This window comes from Vombatus ursinus, unplaced genomic scaffold, assembly GCF_900497805.2.
Source record: "Vombatus ursinus unplaced genomic scaffold, bare-nosed wombat genome assembly UNPS02014782.1, whole genome shotgun sequence".
NCBI lineage: Eukaryota > Metazoa > Chordata > Mammalia > Diprotodontia > Vombatidae > Vombatus > Vombatus ursinus.
The window spans coordinates 3,353,532-3,370,283 of record NW_020954560.1 but is presented as its reverse complement, the minus strand read 5'-3'; the positions used below and the strand labels follow the sequence as shown (position 1 = coordinate 3,370,283).

Below are 16,752 nucleotides of genomic sequence, written 5' to 3'. Positions count from 1 at the left end.
CTGCTAAAATCTAGGTAAACTCTCTACAAACGTTTGCCTGATAAATCTAGTAATATATCACAAAACAGGAAGTAAGGTTATTCTGCTATGTCCTGTTCTTTCTTGATGAACCATATTGCTCTTGGTAATCATTGCTTTCTTTTCCTGGTATTTTCTTTCTATTTAATAATACTTTCAGGATTTTGCCAGGAGTCTACATTAAGCTCACTGGTTTATGTTGTGCAAACTTCCTTACTTTCCCCTTTTTGAAAGTTGAGGCATACCTTGCCTATCTTTAACTTGTAGCACCCCATTGGGTTCAATTTTCATCTCCATGCAGATGTTGCCGACTTCTCTGTTTGCAGTTTCAGGCCTTTCTCGACTCTATTCCTGCATTATTGATTGCCCATTATAGATCTTTAACTGTATGGCCTGAATGTTCCAAACTCAGTTTATTATTTCATTCCTAACTTGGATTTTTCTGTCAAGGACAAGCATCCTTCTTGTGACCCAGACTTGGAAACCTTGGAGTCATCCTTGACTCATCCCTCTCCCACATAATCTTGTAGTTGTTGAGTCTTGTCAGTTCTATTACCATAGTACATTTTCACTTCCGTTTTCTCTCCTTACACAGCCACTGCTATGATTAAGGCCCTTGTCACCTCAAATGTAGTCTATTGTAGCAGCCTACTAATTTGATTCTCTACCTCCAGGCTTTGCATATACCTGTCAAATTGATGTTCCTAAAACATAGGTGTGACACGTCACTCCTTTGCCCCAAAAGACCAAGTGTTGGGTACCAGCATCTCAGTAGTCCTTTTTCTTCTGTCCTTTCCAGGCCCAGGACCATTCTCTGTGGTAGAGAAAGCCCAAGTAAAATGAGAGTTGAGCAGTAGTACTGTGTTTGTTTTCTGCTGGTTATAACCATTCCACCCTTCCTGAGCCTATCAGCTCTTTTTTTGATCCTCCCCTTTTCCCCAAGTTATTAAAAAAAAAAAAATCCCAAAACTCTTTGTCCTTTTCAGCCTCAGCTTATTCTGAGCATCTATATTCCTGGTGCTGTTTTTACATGACCATCGCACATTTTTGCATTTATCCCATGTATATATTGTCTAACTTTCATGTTCTGTGCAATCATCAAGATATATTTATGCCATTTGTTTTTATGTTATGTATATTTACCAATGTATTGTTCATACATGGATTTTTCAAATCTGATTTGTTGATTTTCTTCTGTCTTCCAAAATGGGTCTTTTTAAATAACTCTTACCTTTTCCTTATTCAAATTATTCCTCTTCCTCCCCCATAAATTCATTAATGATAGCTTTCTTTTTGTGCTGACTTAACTTGCATAATTTTAGGCCATGAAATTCTATCTGTCCTTATTATGAACTTTTTGAAAGATTATCTACCTAAATCTAGGGTACCTGCTACACTGTTTCTATATTTTCTTCCTTCTCCTCATATTCCATTCACTCCCCCTCCCCACCAAGGTTTCAGCCAATTCCACTGCAACAAACAATTTCTCTTTGGTAAGAATCCGAAATAGAAGCTCCTTTCATTTGTCCCTTCACCTTTTCAAAGATGTTATCATAAACGTGAGTCAAGGAATTAATTAGCTGCCCTGCTCTTTTGCAGAAAGAGCAAAATACCCCAGCAGATTGAAATCTCCCATCACTACTGTATCATGTTTTTATTCAAGATTCATGACCTGTTTCCTTAATTCTTCCTCTATTTTTTCTCTTGATTTTTATGTGATCTGTAATATAGTCTAATGAAAATGTTTCTGTTTCTACATCCTTTGATTCTCACTGTAATGAGGACCACCGTTCTTTTCCCTAGGGTTCCCAGATTTCCTCACGTGCCTTTTCCTCTTGATAAGAAAAAAAAATCAATAAATCTGTATTGATATAGATATTAGCATATCATGTAGAACTAGATATATATCAACATATAGAGAAACATTTAGATATCAATAACTATATACCTCTGGATAGATATATCTCTATGTTGAGGTATCTCTATCTTGAGAGAGAGAGAGAGAGACTGACCAAGACCATTATAATATACTATTACACCTTCTTCTGTTTCTTACTGTGTTCCTTATGTACCACCATATAATGTAGTGCCATTCATGAGCCACATTGTAGTTATTGGTTTCATACCACTAAATCTTAGTGATATCTTTGACTTCAAATTTGCCTTCTAACATTAGGGTCTTTATTTCATTTTGCTAGTTACCTATATTTTGTGCTTTTCTGTGTTTATATATGTGGTCATGAGTTTTATTGATGATTCTTTTTTCTGTTTTTTATTTTATGTTCATAGACAGGGTGAGAGGTAATAGTCTATATTTTGGCATGTTCTAACAATATTTGACTCACTGTGTTCAATACTGGACACCATATTTAGGAATCCATTGACTGATTAGAGCAGGTGCATCTGAGCCTTGTCAGGATGGTAAGAATACTAGAGATTTGTGCCTTATGGAACTCTATTGAAAGACCTGGGGATATTTAACCTAGAAAATAAAGGACTTAAGACATGAGAGCATTCTTCAAGTATACAAAGGCACGTTCATATGGAAGAAATCTTAGACTTGCTGTGTTTGATTCCAGAGGGCACAATCAGAGGTAATGGATATAGAAGGTGTTAGAAGCAGTGAAAAGGTACAGGACTTAGAATTTGAAGTAGCCTGATATTGTAGAATTAATTTAGAATTGAAGGAGACTTTAGAGGTCATATTCTCCAACTACTTGATTTTATAGATGAGGAGACTGAGGCTCAGAGAGATTAAATGACTAACTCATCGCTGATGACACAGATGGTAGCAAAGCCAGAACTTGAACCCAGGTCTTATGACTCCAAATCCAGCACTCTTTACTATGCTACTTTTCAAATTTCGTTTTAATAACATGTTGAGGACAAGTCATTAAGTTCTCCCTGAACTTCACTTTCCTTTTCTTTAGAATAGGAATAGTAATAGCATCTACATCACAGAATTGTTGTGACACTCAGGTGAAATAGTCCAAGTAAAGGCCTTGCATGCCTTACAAACCCCCATATTAATTTTAGCTTCACCATCATCTTTACTACTATTAGAAGCAGACAGAGGTTTGATGGAAGAAAGTTTATTTTTTAGATTTAATTTATATACCTATAGTCCTGTGGTACTTGTTTGTTTGTTTTCAAAGTAAGGCAATTTTCCCAACAATTAGAACTGTCCTAGTATGCGGTGGGATGGCTTAGTACATAGTGAGATATCTTCAAGTGTAGGTTAGATAAGTACTTGTAACTAATGTTTTTTAAGTTAGTGATTTTGAGGGCATAGGTTAGAATAGACAACTTTTGAATTTCCTTGTCATTAATATTCTCTCGTTCAGAGACACCTTCCTTTTTCATTGCCTCTGTTAGAGGATTATCAGTGATGATAAAGTTAATACCAGTCACTTTTATAGTTTCTATAAAACCCTTTTGTTTCACAGAAAGGAAAGGAAAAAATTTTTTTAAATACCTAATTATCCCAGTGTTTTCCAAGCTAATTTAGCCACAGAACATTTTTGAGAAAGTAGCATAGTGCCAGAATCTGTAAATACTGATGGGGAGAAAGGAAGCATTGGTTTTCTAGAAGGAGTGTGGGACCGAGCAGCTGTGTGGCTGTCATCATGTCTCTTAATCTCTCTGAATTTTAGTTTCATTATGTCAGCTGTGAAGAGCAACACTTGTACTACTTGGATTTATTCATCCAGCTTTAACTTCTCATAACCTCCAGCGCTGGATCTTAAATTGTCTAGTGGACATTTTGAAGTAGATACCTTGTATGATATCTTAAGCTTGTCATGGCTAAAACTGAACTCATTATCTTTCATCCCAAGCCCTCCCTTCTTCCTATCTTCCACTATTACTTTGAAGAGTACCACCATCTTTCCAGTCACCCAGTCTTTCAACTTGGGTTTCATCCACAACTTCTCACTCTTACATGCCATATCTAGTCAATTGCCAAGTCCTGTTGATTCTACCTTCATCATATCACTTGTATATTTCCCCCTTTCTCCTCTGACAATGGCACTGCCATGATGCAGGCCTCTATTGCCTCACACCTGGTGTTGCAGTAGTTTGGCTAGATTCCCTGCTTCATCTCTCCCCGCTCCAGTCATCTTCTACCCTCTGTCAAATTGATGTGTAAGTCTGACCATGTCACCATCCTATTAAATAACCTTTACTTGCTCTCTGTTGCCTCCAGCATCAAATGTAAAGTTTTTTCTTTAACGCCCTCTGTAACCTGGCTCCTTCGACTTTTTCAGTTTTCTTACATCCCCCAAAAAGATACACCATCTACTGATTCTGAGCCTTTTCATTGGCTTTTCCTCATGATTAGAACTTTCTTGTTCATCTTTACCTTCTTGATTTTCTAGCTTTCTTCAAGTTTCAGTTAGAGTCTCCCCTTCTACAAGAAACCTTTCCCAGTTTAAGACTATTCCCAGTTTAGCTTGTTTGTACATAAATCGTTGGCATCTTGTTTCTCCCTTTAGACTGTGAGCTCCTTGAGAGCAGGGAATGTCTTTTGTCTTTCTCTGTATCCCAAGTGCTTATCACAGTTCCTGGCACATAATAGGCACTTAATAAATACTAGCTGCTAACTGGGTACTGACTGTTTACTATCCAGTTTTGAGGGAAATGCCACTTTGGAAACAGCATAAAAACCAGTTTGCCTAAAACACAGTCATGAAGGAGAGTAACAAAGGAACGTGCTCATCTCCATTGGTAGAGGAAGACCTGGTCTGTGAACACTGCTGAGATCGAGGACCCTGCCCACAGTCTAGTGGTGTCCTCCTTCCTTCACCCCATGTGTGAGTATATATTTACTTACACACACACCCACCCACCCACATCCACACCCACCCACACCCACACCCACTCCCACTCTTAAAACCCACACTAGGAGCTAGTTAAAATGCATTTGAGGGGTAACTTGTTGTCAGAGTTTGCCTAATTATTTTAAATCTCTACAACCAGCATGTTAAATTTTTATATCATTTCTAAGTTCTTGCTCTTGGAGTCTCTGGACCCAAGTTTGAATTCTGGCTTTGCTCCTTATTACCTGTGTGACCTTGTTTAAATCACCTTGTTGGGCCTCATTTTGTCATCTGCAAAATGAAGGGGTTGACCTAGATGGTTTCTAAGATCTTTTCCAGCTGTACATGTATGATCCTATGATTCCCAAGTAAGAAAATTGTGAGTATGTTACTATGAGAAGCTAATAGTCTATTCAGAATATCCCCATCAGATTTTTCATAAGAATCTTGCCCCTTTTTTCATATTAGCATCGTGAGCCACACTGATTTCTCTATATAGAAAACATTCAACTTGCCTAACAAAATACATATATTTATACAGAGCCTTGAACTAATTTGAAAGTGGCTTTTCTGTCCCAAAAATCGGAGCAAATGAGAAATATTTAATTGAAATTTCCATCCTCATTTTTCCTGTGCTTCCTGTATTTGCTACATAAGCCTCTTCTAAGAAATAGGAATTTGCAGACTTAAAAATAGTGTCCCCTATATAACTTGATTTAAATATGGCTTACCATTCTGATAACCTTTACAGGAAAGCTGTAAACACAAGACTGTATAGCATCCCAGCACTGAAAAGGAGCTTAGTCTTTATCTAGGCTCCTCTCACTTTCCATAACAGGGCAGTGATGTGAGTCATCTTTTTCTTGTCCATTTTTATATTTGTCTTCTAAATGTCTTTTTTTTTTTTTTTTAAATATAATAACAGTGTTCTTGTTTCATCTTTATCCCAGTCTCTAAAACCTTCCTGATGTACTAATCCTTTCCCAAGCAATCTATTTAGTTCATCACTGTTTGCCAGGAATAATTGGCTAAAATGAAAATTTATAATCTCCATATTATATGAGATAAAACAGGATTGTAGTGGGAATGGGATGTGCATTTCAGGCCATTGCTAGTCATCTTGACTTTTGTCCTGCCACTGGAATTCAATGACTCAGGAAGAGAGATTGAGGCTGACAACTTTGTGCAGCTCTGGATCACTTAAATCCAATTCACCCATGAGTCAGGACATCACTCATGATGTCATTAGCTCTCTTCAAAAATGAAGGACAAACAACAAAAATAATAATTGGAAATAGGATCAACGTGGTATTTTCCAAACTTTTTTGGCTTTTCTTGAAATAGGAATCTTGAGTTGGGTAAGAGAATGTCTAGATAAAAGAACAAAACTCAACCTTGTTAGATTTGTTTTTATTTGTTTAGAAACTAGGGTATGGACCAAGTTACCTTGAGGTTATGGAGGAGGAGAGGCCATTCTATTTGAGAAGGAAATCCTTTTATAATTTAGCCAGTGTTCTGGAGTGTCGCTTTGCATATATAGGAGAAAGATGCTAATTCATATATGATTGCTTTGGGAAAGTATGACTGGGAGACGAGAGAGAAGCAAGAGGAGGTGGAGGTGGCTGATGGATCCATTGTTAATTTTCTCGCCAAATTTTTTCCTTTTTGTCAGTCAGTCTTGGGCAAGTAAGTAGGTGGGCAATATGAAGTGATGGAAGAGGTAGGAAAGTGAGGTTAGGCAGGTCCCACAGTGTAGTGAAAAGCCATTCTCTCTTCTACAGAGCTAATGTAAACTGGAAATGATGGCATTAAAGTTGACTTCTAAGGAGAGAAGCTACTAAAGAAAAAGCCCTTTCCCTTCTCTCCTTTCCCCTCTCAGTTCCTTCAGTTCCTTCCCTAACACACTCTTCCTTTATTGAGGAACCTCTGGACTCTTCAACATTGTACTTTTTTCTCCATAGCTGACCCCTTCATCACTCATCACATACCTTCTGTTCACCAGAATCCCTAGTTCTAGGTGCTTTCTCTTGGCCTTCTTCCTCTTCTCTCCTCCATTCTTTTCCCCGGGTCAGTACTCCCCCAGGGCAGGTCCACATACCTTTGTCAGCAGGCCAGGCTTCTTCCTCCTGGTCCTCTTTTCTTCTCCCCTGTGCCCTCTTCCCTCCCCTTCCATCTCATTTGGTAGATATATAACTTTATATTTAGTACTTTAGAGGGGAAAATAGAGTTAACATTGACATGTTCTCATGGAGATCCTGTTTATACCATAGACATCACAAGGTTTCTCAGGGGCAGAGGTTGAGAAGCTTTGGTTTTGATTTTGAACCAAAGCTAGATTAGTGGCAGTATTTTTTTCAGTCTATATACTGTGGCCAAAACCTGGATATGGTTCACCCGGTTCATTTCTTTGACAATGAGAAAATGATAATGGGATTTTTCATATTTAATTTAGTATTCTTACCAGGCATCCTTAGAACAGGAGTTACCTTCCTATCTCCTTTGCATGAATTGGTTGAGCTTTGGTAGCAAGAAATGGCTCTACATGAATCTAAGTTCATTAGTGCATGTCTTCAATATTCCATTTCTTTTTACTACTTTTTAATGTCAGAGTTGGACTAGCTTTGTAAGGAAGAAGCTAGCATAAAGTTGTTTACAAAGAAAATTTGTTTTCCTTTTAAGTTTTTGCTACCAAATTATACATATAACATTAATACCAGGCCATCTCCTTTCTTCCTATAAATTGAATTTCCATATTTAACTCTTCTTGGTGACTTTCTTCATCAACATTAATAGTTTCCCTAATCATCAGCATAATCCCTGATGTCCACCTTTCCAGCAATATAAAAGAGTCTCATCTTTTTCCTGTGCCCTCAAGTTCAGTGTCATATGCACTCTGAGTATTCAGTTAAGAGCTACTAATTGATGGTGTAATTTATGACTATTCATATTTTTGTCTCAGGTATTCAAGAACAAAGCAGTGCAGTTGGCAGGGAAACTCCTTCCTGCCTTTAACACACCTACTGGGATTCCCTGGGCAATGGTGAATCTGAAAAGGTAAAATATGTTTTCTTCAGTTATTCTTTGCCTGAAGAATTAAATAAACCATTATCTTCCTTTTCTAAATATAGGAAATCCTATGAATCTACTTTTTCATTTTCTTTTTTAAACTCAGGCTTCTATTTTTTCCTCTTCGTATGAACAGATGTTTATTTCTTATATTGTATCTTTAAAAGGATTTTCTTTACCTCTACCTTGCTCCTTTTTCCAGTTATCTTCTTCCTTTTATTCTGTGTCAGTTCAAATTTTTAACTAAATCCCAAGTTACCCTCCTGTGTTGTCTAATTTGTACAACTCTCTTATTCACCTGGCTGATTCTGCATGATCACAAAATGTGGCTGCTTCCCTCATTATTCCCTTATGCATTTCCAGTTCTGGTGATTCTTTTAGTCCATTTTATGGACCTAAAGGAATTTCCCCCTTCTGTCCGATGCTTCCTGCCTTTCCTCTTCCAAATCAGAATGAAAGTGACATTCTGAGAGCAGTGCTTCCTTTAGCTACTTAATTTATTAATGAAAAGGGAAGCTTCAGGCCGTGGTGTAGAACTACAGTGCTTTCTTATAACAAGTGAAGTTGAAGGTTCACCCTTTTTAAAAATCTCATTATTTTACATCTTTTTTTTTTTCCCCTAGAGCATAACCTTTGTTTCATCTTCACTATAAATCATAGATTTAGCTAAAAGATCTTAAAGGTCATCTAGATTTTATAGATTAAATGACTTCATACAATGTCATATAGGTAAAGTATTTTGTTGTTGTTATTTCATTTGTGTCTTCTGACTCTTTGTTGATCTCATTTGGGGTTTTCTTGGCAAAGATATTGGAGTGGTTTGTCATTTCCTTCTCCAGCTCGTTTTACAGATTAAGAATTTATAGATTAAGATTATAGATCAGGAAACTGAGACAAACAGGGTTAAAGTGACTGGCCCATAATCTCACAGCTAGTAAGTGTATTGAGGCCAGATTTGAACTTTTGAAGATGAGTCTTCTTGATTCCAAGCCCAGTACTCTATCCACTTTGCCTGCCTAGCTAGCTGCCCTTTGAATTCAAGAAAAAACATGATTTAAAAGAGATTTTGTCAGTCATCTTTTAAATTGTATTTAAATGATTTGTTTTATGCTATGAAATATGTGTGATTGGTCCTTTAAAATCTTTCTTTTTATTTATTTTTATGTTTAGACTTAAAAACTTTATAAAACAACCAGTTGTTTAAAAAAAAAAAAGAAGTACACATACAAAGAAAACCTCACCCTAGAATATTCATTTTTCTAGGAACATTATTCCATGTGACTTATAATTTTACCATTTTAAAGTCAAAGCTGTTCTTTAGCAAAATCTCAAACTGGAATATACATCTGAACATTTGGAAGCCAGAATTCTTTGCTGTGCATTGAATCTGATTTACTGTCTTTTGATTATGCTCACTATATAGTGTAGATTACTTCCATATCAAAAAAAAAAAAAAACAAAACAGGACTGTGTACTGTGTAGTAGCTGCATTTAAAGACGTAAGTGTGCACGACAGTGTAGACACACCTGTTTTGTTTTAACTTGGTCCCATGATAAAGTTTTGGGTGTTTTATTCAGCAGCAGGATCATTAAAGATGACTTTACAAATAAGATTTCAAACGAGCTTTGATATAGAAAGAGACCCTGAAGGATAGATCTCTTTGTTTGCAAAGCCATAAAGTCTGCATGGAGGATCTACTTTGAAGGCCTCAGAGCATAGGAGCATAGGAATCACAAAGATGTGCTTTCAGATCCTGCTTTGATATCAGTGGTCATCTGCAAGTCACTTAAACTTTCTGTGCTTTAATAGCACAAAAAAAGTTTTCTCACCTGTCAGATGAAGATAATAGTAGCTATTGTATTTAACTCACAGAGTTAATGTGCAGCTCAAATGAGATCATGTCTACCACTTTTCAACTTTAAAGTTGTACACAAATCTATCATTTGTTCTCGTATTGGTACCATTATGGAAATACAGCAAAGTTGTTGGAAGAAAAATTTATTAAACCCTGAAATTTATTATTAGAAAAGTCCTACCTAGTATCTCTACTTTCGCAGATCTTTAATAATATGATAAAAAATCTTTGGATTGTTGGCATAGCACTTTTCATGGGGAGTAGGACCTAAATTAGTTGACTTTTGGAGGCTAGCTTAGAATTCCATGATTATTATTGCAGTATAAATTGGTCTAGCGCAGTACAGTATGAAAGGTAGATATTTATTAGTGTTGGAGATGGAGGAGAAGGGTAGAGGTGATGGTATTGAAAATAGTTGACAATTAATTTTGAGGAAAATGCAGAATTTATATGCTATTTGGTGAATGTATTTTTGTAGTTGATATTGGTTACTTGTCTAATATGACTTGTTTATTTTTCTGGATTTTGTAAAGTTTTGGTGTTTCTTTTTTCTGATAGCATGATTGTAATTCCTGCCCTTAAGATTTACTTGTGGGGGCAGCTAGGTGGTGCAGTGGATAGAGCACCGTCCCTGAAGTCAGGAGGACCTGAATTCAAATCCAGCCTCAGACCAAACACTTGACACTTACTAGCAGTGTGACCCTGGGCAAGTCACTTAACCTCAATTGCCTAAAAACAAAACAAAACAAAAAAAGATTTACTTGTTGCCTCCTGATTTTTTTTAGCTTTTCATTTTCATCTGAATATGTCTAATTTTTAGATTTTTTTTTGTGTTAATAGCATATTGTTGGGTTTTGCTTTCTTATCTGTTCTGTCATTTTATTGAACTAATTATGTCATAGTTAAAATTAAAGACTTTTTGTTTTCCTGCATTTATTTCTTTCATATTACCTTGCTGTATTCCCTTTCTCTTTTGTCTCTGGGATTAGTTTTACTTATACAGCATTGTTCATTCCACAGACTTTCCACTTCTCTCCCACACCCATTTTTCTGCCTTATCCCAAGTTCTTTGAATTTACTTATGTTGTTCAGTTCTCTTTATTTTGTGAATTTTATCTATTCTACCCATGTTTTATCACTTCTTGATCTCCATCTAGTTAAGTAAGGAGCTTCCTTCAACTCCTCCCACACTTTTTAAAAAATAAACTTTCTCTTATTGTAGTTTTCCTTTACTTTGTCATCCTCATTATTTTTCTTCTTTTCCAGTCCATTCTGAATTTTATTTTCTTATGTATAATTTATATCCTTCCATGTTCCTCCTTTGTCATTTCTGTATCCCTCCTGAGTGTAGGAGCGGTGCTTTTGACTTAACCGGTTTAAACTCTTGTTTTCTATTGGGTTTTGACGTATGTGTTTTTGTGAGTTTTACCTCATCCTCTCCTACTTTACCTCACTTTCACAAATATTAATTCATGAGAGAAGTAATATTAGAAAGTTGTAGTACCTTGTCTTAGAAATTGCCCTGTGTTCCAGATCTATGGCTCAGTCCTATTTTCTGTCCTTGATCAGCCTCCATTTTAATGATAACATAATCCTGTCTTTAGCTCTGTGTCCCTGTTACTATTTTGAAAACCATTTTCTAAAATCTTTTATTGTTTCTCTTTGGAGAGGTTTTTCTATTATAGATTCATTTCCTTCTACCCTGATAATAGTAGTTTTATATTCTGCATTGAGAGCTTGTATTTCTAACCTTAATTAATTTCTAATTTATTTTAGCACTATTCTCTTTTGAACCATTTAAAAATTTCTTGCTGTTGTTCCATGATCCCCAAGGAGTAACTAGAATTTTTTCTTTTGCACTGATTCATTTTCCTAATATTATATTTGTTTAGCATTTTTTGGCTTCTCTTTGAGGTTTCACTTTATTCTTTTTTTTTTTAAAAAGATATCAAACAACCAACATTTATTAATTGGACTGTGTTTAGCTGAATACAAAAAAGGCAAAAACCCAGAAACAGTACCTGCTTTCAAGGAGCTTACAAAAAAAAATGGGAACGATAACATGAAAATAAGAGTTACAGGTAGGTGAAAAGTCTTAGGGAGGAAGACTCAAGTAACTGGGGGTGGACCAAGAAGACCTCCTACAGAAAGTGGTATTTCACTTGAGACATAAAAGAAGCCAGAAATGTCATGAGGTGAAAAGGGAGAGGGAGAAGATTCCAGGCATGGGGGAGAGCCAGTAAGAGTTAGAGGAACAGCAGATGGAATGTCATATGCGAGGAGTGTGAAGTAGGTTAGTGTGTCTGTATCCTAATTGTGTGGAGGGTAGTCTGGCATGAGAAGATTGGAAAGATAGGACGAGTCCGGTTATAAACAGCTTTAAATCCCAAACAGGACTTCCTATTTATTTGATGCTGGAGGTGAGAGGGTCCAGTGGAGTTTATTGAGCAGGAGGTGACATGATTTGACCTACACTTTAGGGAAATCACTTGTATCTGTGTGGAGGATGGATTGGAATGGATCTGTGGGGTGAGTGAGAATGAGGAGTCGAGAACACCAAGGTTGTTAACTTGGGAAGGATAATGGTTCCTTTAAAGTAGCATAGGTGTTTGGAAGAAGAAAGTGGTGTCAAAGACAGTGAGTTCTGTTGTAAACATGTTGAGTCTGAAATTCCTATGGCGTATCCATTTTGAGATGTCCAAAAGGCAGTTAGTTAATGATGTGAGACTGGAATTTAGGAGAGAGATTGGGGTAGGATTTAATTATAGATCTGCACAGAAATAATAACTGAAAAATGAGCTTGTGTAGAAGGGGAGAGAAGAAGGCCCAGGACAGCACCTGGAGGGACACCTCCTGGGGGTGTGATGAGGCTGATGAGCCATCAAAGGAAGCAATCATCAGACAGGTAGGAGGAGAATCAAGAGAGAGCAATGTCAGGAAACTCTAGACAAGAAAGATTATCCAGTAAGAGAAGGTGGTCAACAGTGTCAAATGCTGCAGAGAGGTCAAGGGTGAGAGTTTATCTATTTTGTGTATTTAATTTTTATTCATGTTTGCTCTCTTTTTTATTTCATCTTTTTTCTTATATTCCCTGTGACTCTTTTTGCCCTTCATCCCAGACCATACTTCTGTCCCAATCCTCTATCCCAGCTTTTTTTAATCAATATAATAGCCATATATCCCAATGGGGGTATCAGGGTGATAGGTTTGAAGGAACATCCCTCCTTTAAGTAAGGGAATCTCAAAGGACTGGCCCTAGCTGATTTTCCTGTCCCCTTCCTTTCTATCCTGTGCCTCTGCAACCTTTTTTGTGTCCCACTTAATTTTTCTTCTTTTCTTCCTCCTGTTCTTCAGGTGTCTGGGCAGAATTGTAGGTTGTATCTATGTGTGTGTGTTTTTGAGGGGCAGTGGGTGTGCTTCAACTGTCTTGGATAGTCTGGGAGAATCAGTTAAATTCTCAGTGTGAGCATTTACTTGGAAAACTGCAAATGCTACATATTAGGGTTTGATTGCCAAGACTTAAAGTGATAGAGAAAATGTTAATGACACAGATTAAACTTTAAAGTATGTCATGCAGGACATTTTCCCCCCGGAGAGGCAATGGTTATATGTTTACCCAGCATACCCCTGAGAAGGTGGAAAGAAACAGAGTATAGTTTCACTTCCAGCTTTTGACACATTAGTAATATGATCTGGCATGTCACTTAACACTTCCCGAGGCTCCAGGCAGCTCTTCAAGACTATTAGGTTGCAGAGAACATGTCGACCAGCAAGGATAGACAGGGTTTCCTCACCCTATCGTCTCCTACACTCGTGAAATCACAGTCGTCGTCCCCCACCTACTCAATACTGAATTTTAATTTTATCTCATCCAGCCACTTCTTTTTGTAGACCAAAAATCTGAAATTGAAAAAGAGATTATGTCTATATGTGCTCCTGTGTATATATAGATATCTGTCTTGTTAGTCATTTGCATTCTGGAGTTCATCTGTCATTTAGATACTTTGAATTCCAGAAGCCTTTCCCCATATAAACAGATTTTCATCAGTCCCTGAGTAAACTTATAATATATAAATGTCATAAAACTTCTGGGAAAACTGGAAAAGAGTGGTAGAAAGTAGGCATAGACCAAAGTCTTACACCTTATATCAAAATAAAGTCAAAATGGGTTCATTATTTAGATATAAAGGCTGATACTATAAGCAAAGTTGGAGAGCAAGGAATAGTTCAGAAGAATTTGTGACCATGCAGGAGATAAGAGAACATTATGAAATGCAAAATGGATAATTTTGATTATATTAAATTGAAAAGCTTTTTCACAAACAAAGCCAGTGCAACCAAGATTAGGAGAGAAGCAGAAAACTGGGAAAGAATTTATACAGTGTCTGATAAGGGCCTCATTTCTAAAATATATGGAGAACTAAGTCAGATTTATAAGAATACATGTCATTCCCCAATTGATAAATGGTCAAAGGATATGAACAAGCAGTTTTCAGATGAAGAAATTAAAGCTATCTATAGTCATATGAAAAAATGCTCTAAATCACTATTAATTAGAGAAATGCAAATTAAAACAACTCTGAGGTACTACATCACACCTATCAGATTGGCCAACATGACAAAACAGGTAAATGATAAATGTTGGAGAAGATGTGGGAAAATTGGAACACTAATGCATTGTTGGTGGAGTTGTGAACTGATCCAACCATTTTGGAGAACAATTTGTAACTGTGCCCAAAGGGCTATAAAAATGTGCATAATACCCTTTGACCCAGCAATAACACTTCTAGGGCTGTATCCCAAAGAGAGCAGACAAATGGGAAAAGGACCCACATGAATAAAAATATTTATAGCAGTTCTTTCTGTGGTGGCAAAGAAAATTGGAAATTGAGGGGATGCACATCAGTTGGGGAATGACTGACAAGTTGTGGTATACGAATGTAATGGAATACTGTTAGGCTATAAGAAATGATGAGCAGACAGACTTCAGAAAAACCTGGAAAGACTTGTATGGACTGATGCTGAGTGAAGTGAGTAGAACCAGGGAACGTTGTACACAGTAACAGCCATGCTGTGTGATGACTAACTTTGATAGACTTAGTCCTTCTCAGGAATGCAAGGATCTCCACAAGTCTCATGATGAAAAATGCTATCCACATCCAGAGAAAGAACTATGGAGTTGGAATGCAGATCGAAGCATACTGTTTGCTCTTTTTTTTTCTCTTCGGTTTTGTTTCGTTTTTCTTATGGTTCCTCCTGTTGGTTCTAATTCTTCCTTAAAACATGACTAATGTGTTAGGGGCAGCTAGGTGGCGCAGTGGATAGAGCACTCACCCTGGATTCAGGAGGACCTGAGTTCAAATGCGGCCTAAGACACATAACACTTAATAGCTGTGTGACCCTGGGCAAGTCACTTAACCCCCATTGCCCACCCCCACCCCCCAAAAAAAACATGACTAGTGTGACTAATGTGAAAATATGTTTAATAGGAATGTATATGTAGAGCTTATATCAGATTGCATGCTGTCTTGGGGAGGTGAGAGGGGAGGGAGGTGGAGAAAAATTTAAAACTCAAAAGGGTATGGAAGTGATTGTTGAAAACCAAAATTAAATTTGTGTATGTGTGTGTGTGTGTGATTATCCATTTGTCTTGGAAAATTAGAGGCAGGTTGCATCAGACTAGAAGATGAAAACACTTCTGTTTTTATAGTATTTTACTAATACAGCACTTTATTGTGGAACCTACTGACCATATATAAAAGTCTCCATGGTCAGACTTCTACCTCAAGATGTGAGAAACTTATTTCTCTTTGCACAAATTTCCACAGTGGTATTGAGCATAGAGAGGCCTAGATCACATTCATTTCCAAACACTCTTGGAAGGTAAGAGAAATCATAATTCAGTCAGCAGGTAGAATGTTTCCCAGTTTCCTCTTCTGGCAATACTGCCCATAGTGGAAATCTCTTTTCCTTAATCAGTATGATTTCATTATCTGGTATTAAGTGTTAGACTTTCTTAGAACACAGAAACCTCTATTTAAATGCGGTTTTTAAAAAAATTCAAAATTTAGTGGTATAAGTATAAACATATATAGTTTTCATCTTATCTGGTGATTTTATAGCTACATTATCAAGATAGTGTTTTTACATTTTTTCTCTTATTTTCTTCCATTTGTGTGGATAAGTAAGGATTTATTTAAATACTAATTATTATGTGGCCCTCCTCACACCTACATGTTTGGATTTCTTAACTTAGAATGAGGGAAAATAAGTTGTAGTAATGACAAAAAGTAACATTGAACATGAAATTAATCAGAGAGAAAAATCACTTAAAGCAAGAGTGTTTCTTGTTTTGAAGTTAAGCAGACTTAGACTTCTTAAACATAAGACCATAGATTTGGAGCTGTAGGTAACTGTAAAAATTATTGGGTCCTACTCTACTGATGTTTATTAAGGAAACTGAGACCTAGAGAGGGTAAATGACTTTTCCCCTGGCATAGGCCCTAGTAAGAGTCAGAACATTTAAGTTCACATCTAGCTCTCTTTTCCACTCCGCCACAAAGACTCTGAGGAGCCAAGTCATGAGAAAGCCAAATACTGCAAGGTGCTGGAGGAAGTCATACAGTCTGATTGCCTGGAACCATGATCAATTTAGGTTCTCTGATCTCAAGTGAATTGCTTCAAGGCAATCCTTTTACTGTCACTAATTGCCTCATACTTCCCAGAGAATCAATATGTTATGAATCTTTTCTTCTCAAGTCTTCCATCCTCCCTCCTCTCCTCTTCTCTAACAATAGAAGGTCAAGTCTCATAATTTAGTTGGAAACTGAGGCCACTTGCCATGAACGTCTCCTCTCCTTCAGCATTTCAGACTCTTCTGTCATTAACCAGATGGAGAAGAGGTCTTTTCCCTTGCTCAAGTCAACCCCTCCACTTTTGCCTTGATCCTATTGCCTGTTCACTCCAGCCAGTAATTGTCTTCACAGTGAACACTC

At 36.9% G+C, this 16,752-nt stretch overlaps 1 protein-coding gene across 1 annotated transcript in view; it reads left to right on the top strand.

The window, feature by feature from the left end:
- Nucleotides 1-16,752, top strand: part of MAN1A2 (mannosidase alpha class 1A member 2) — a 225,585-nt gene that overhangs the window by 138,529 nt on the left and 70,304 nt on the right. The window contains exon 6 of the mRNA XM_027866720.1: nucleotides 7,795-7,889. Within this exon, the coding sequence (XP_027722521.1) occupies nucleotides 7,795-7,889 (95 nt within the window). The remainder of the gene's footprint in view (nucleotides 1-7,794; nucleotides 7,890-16,752) is intronic.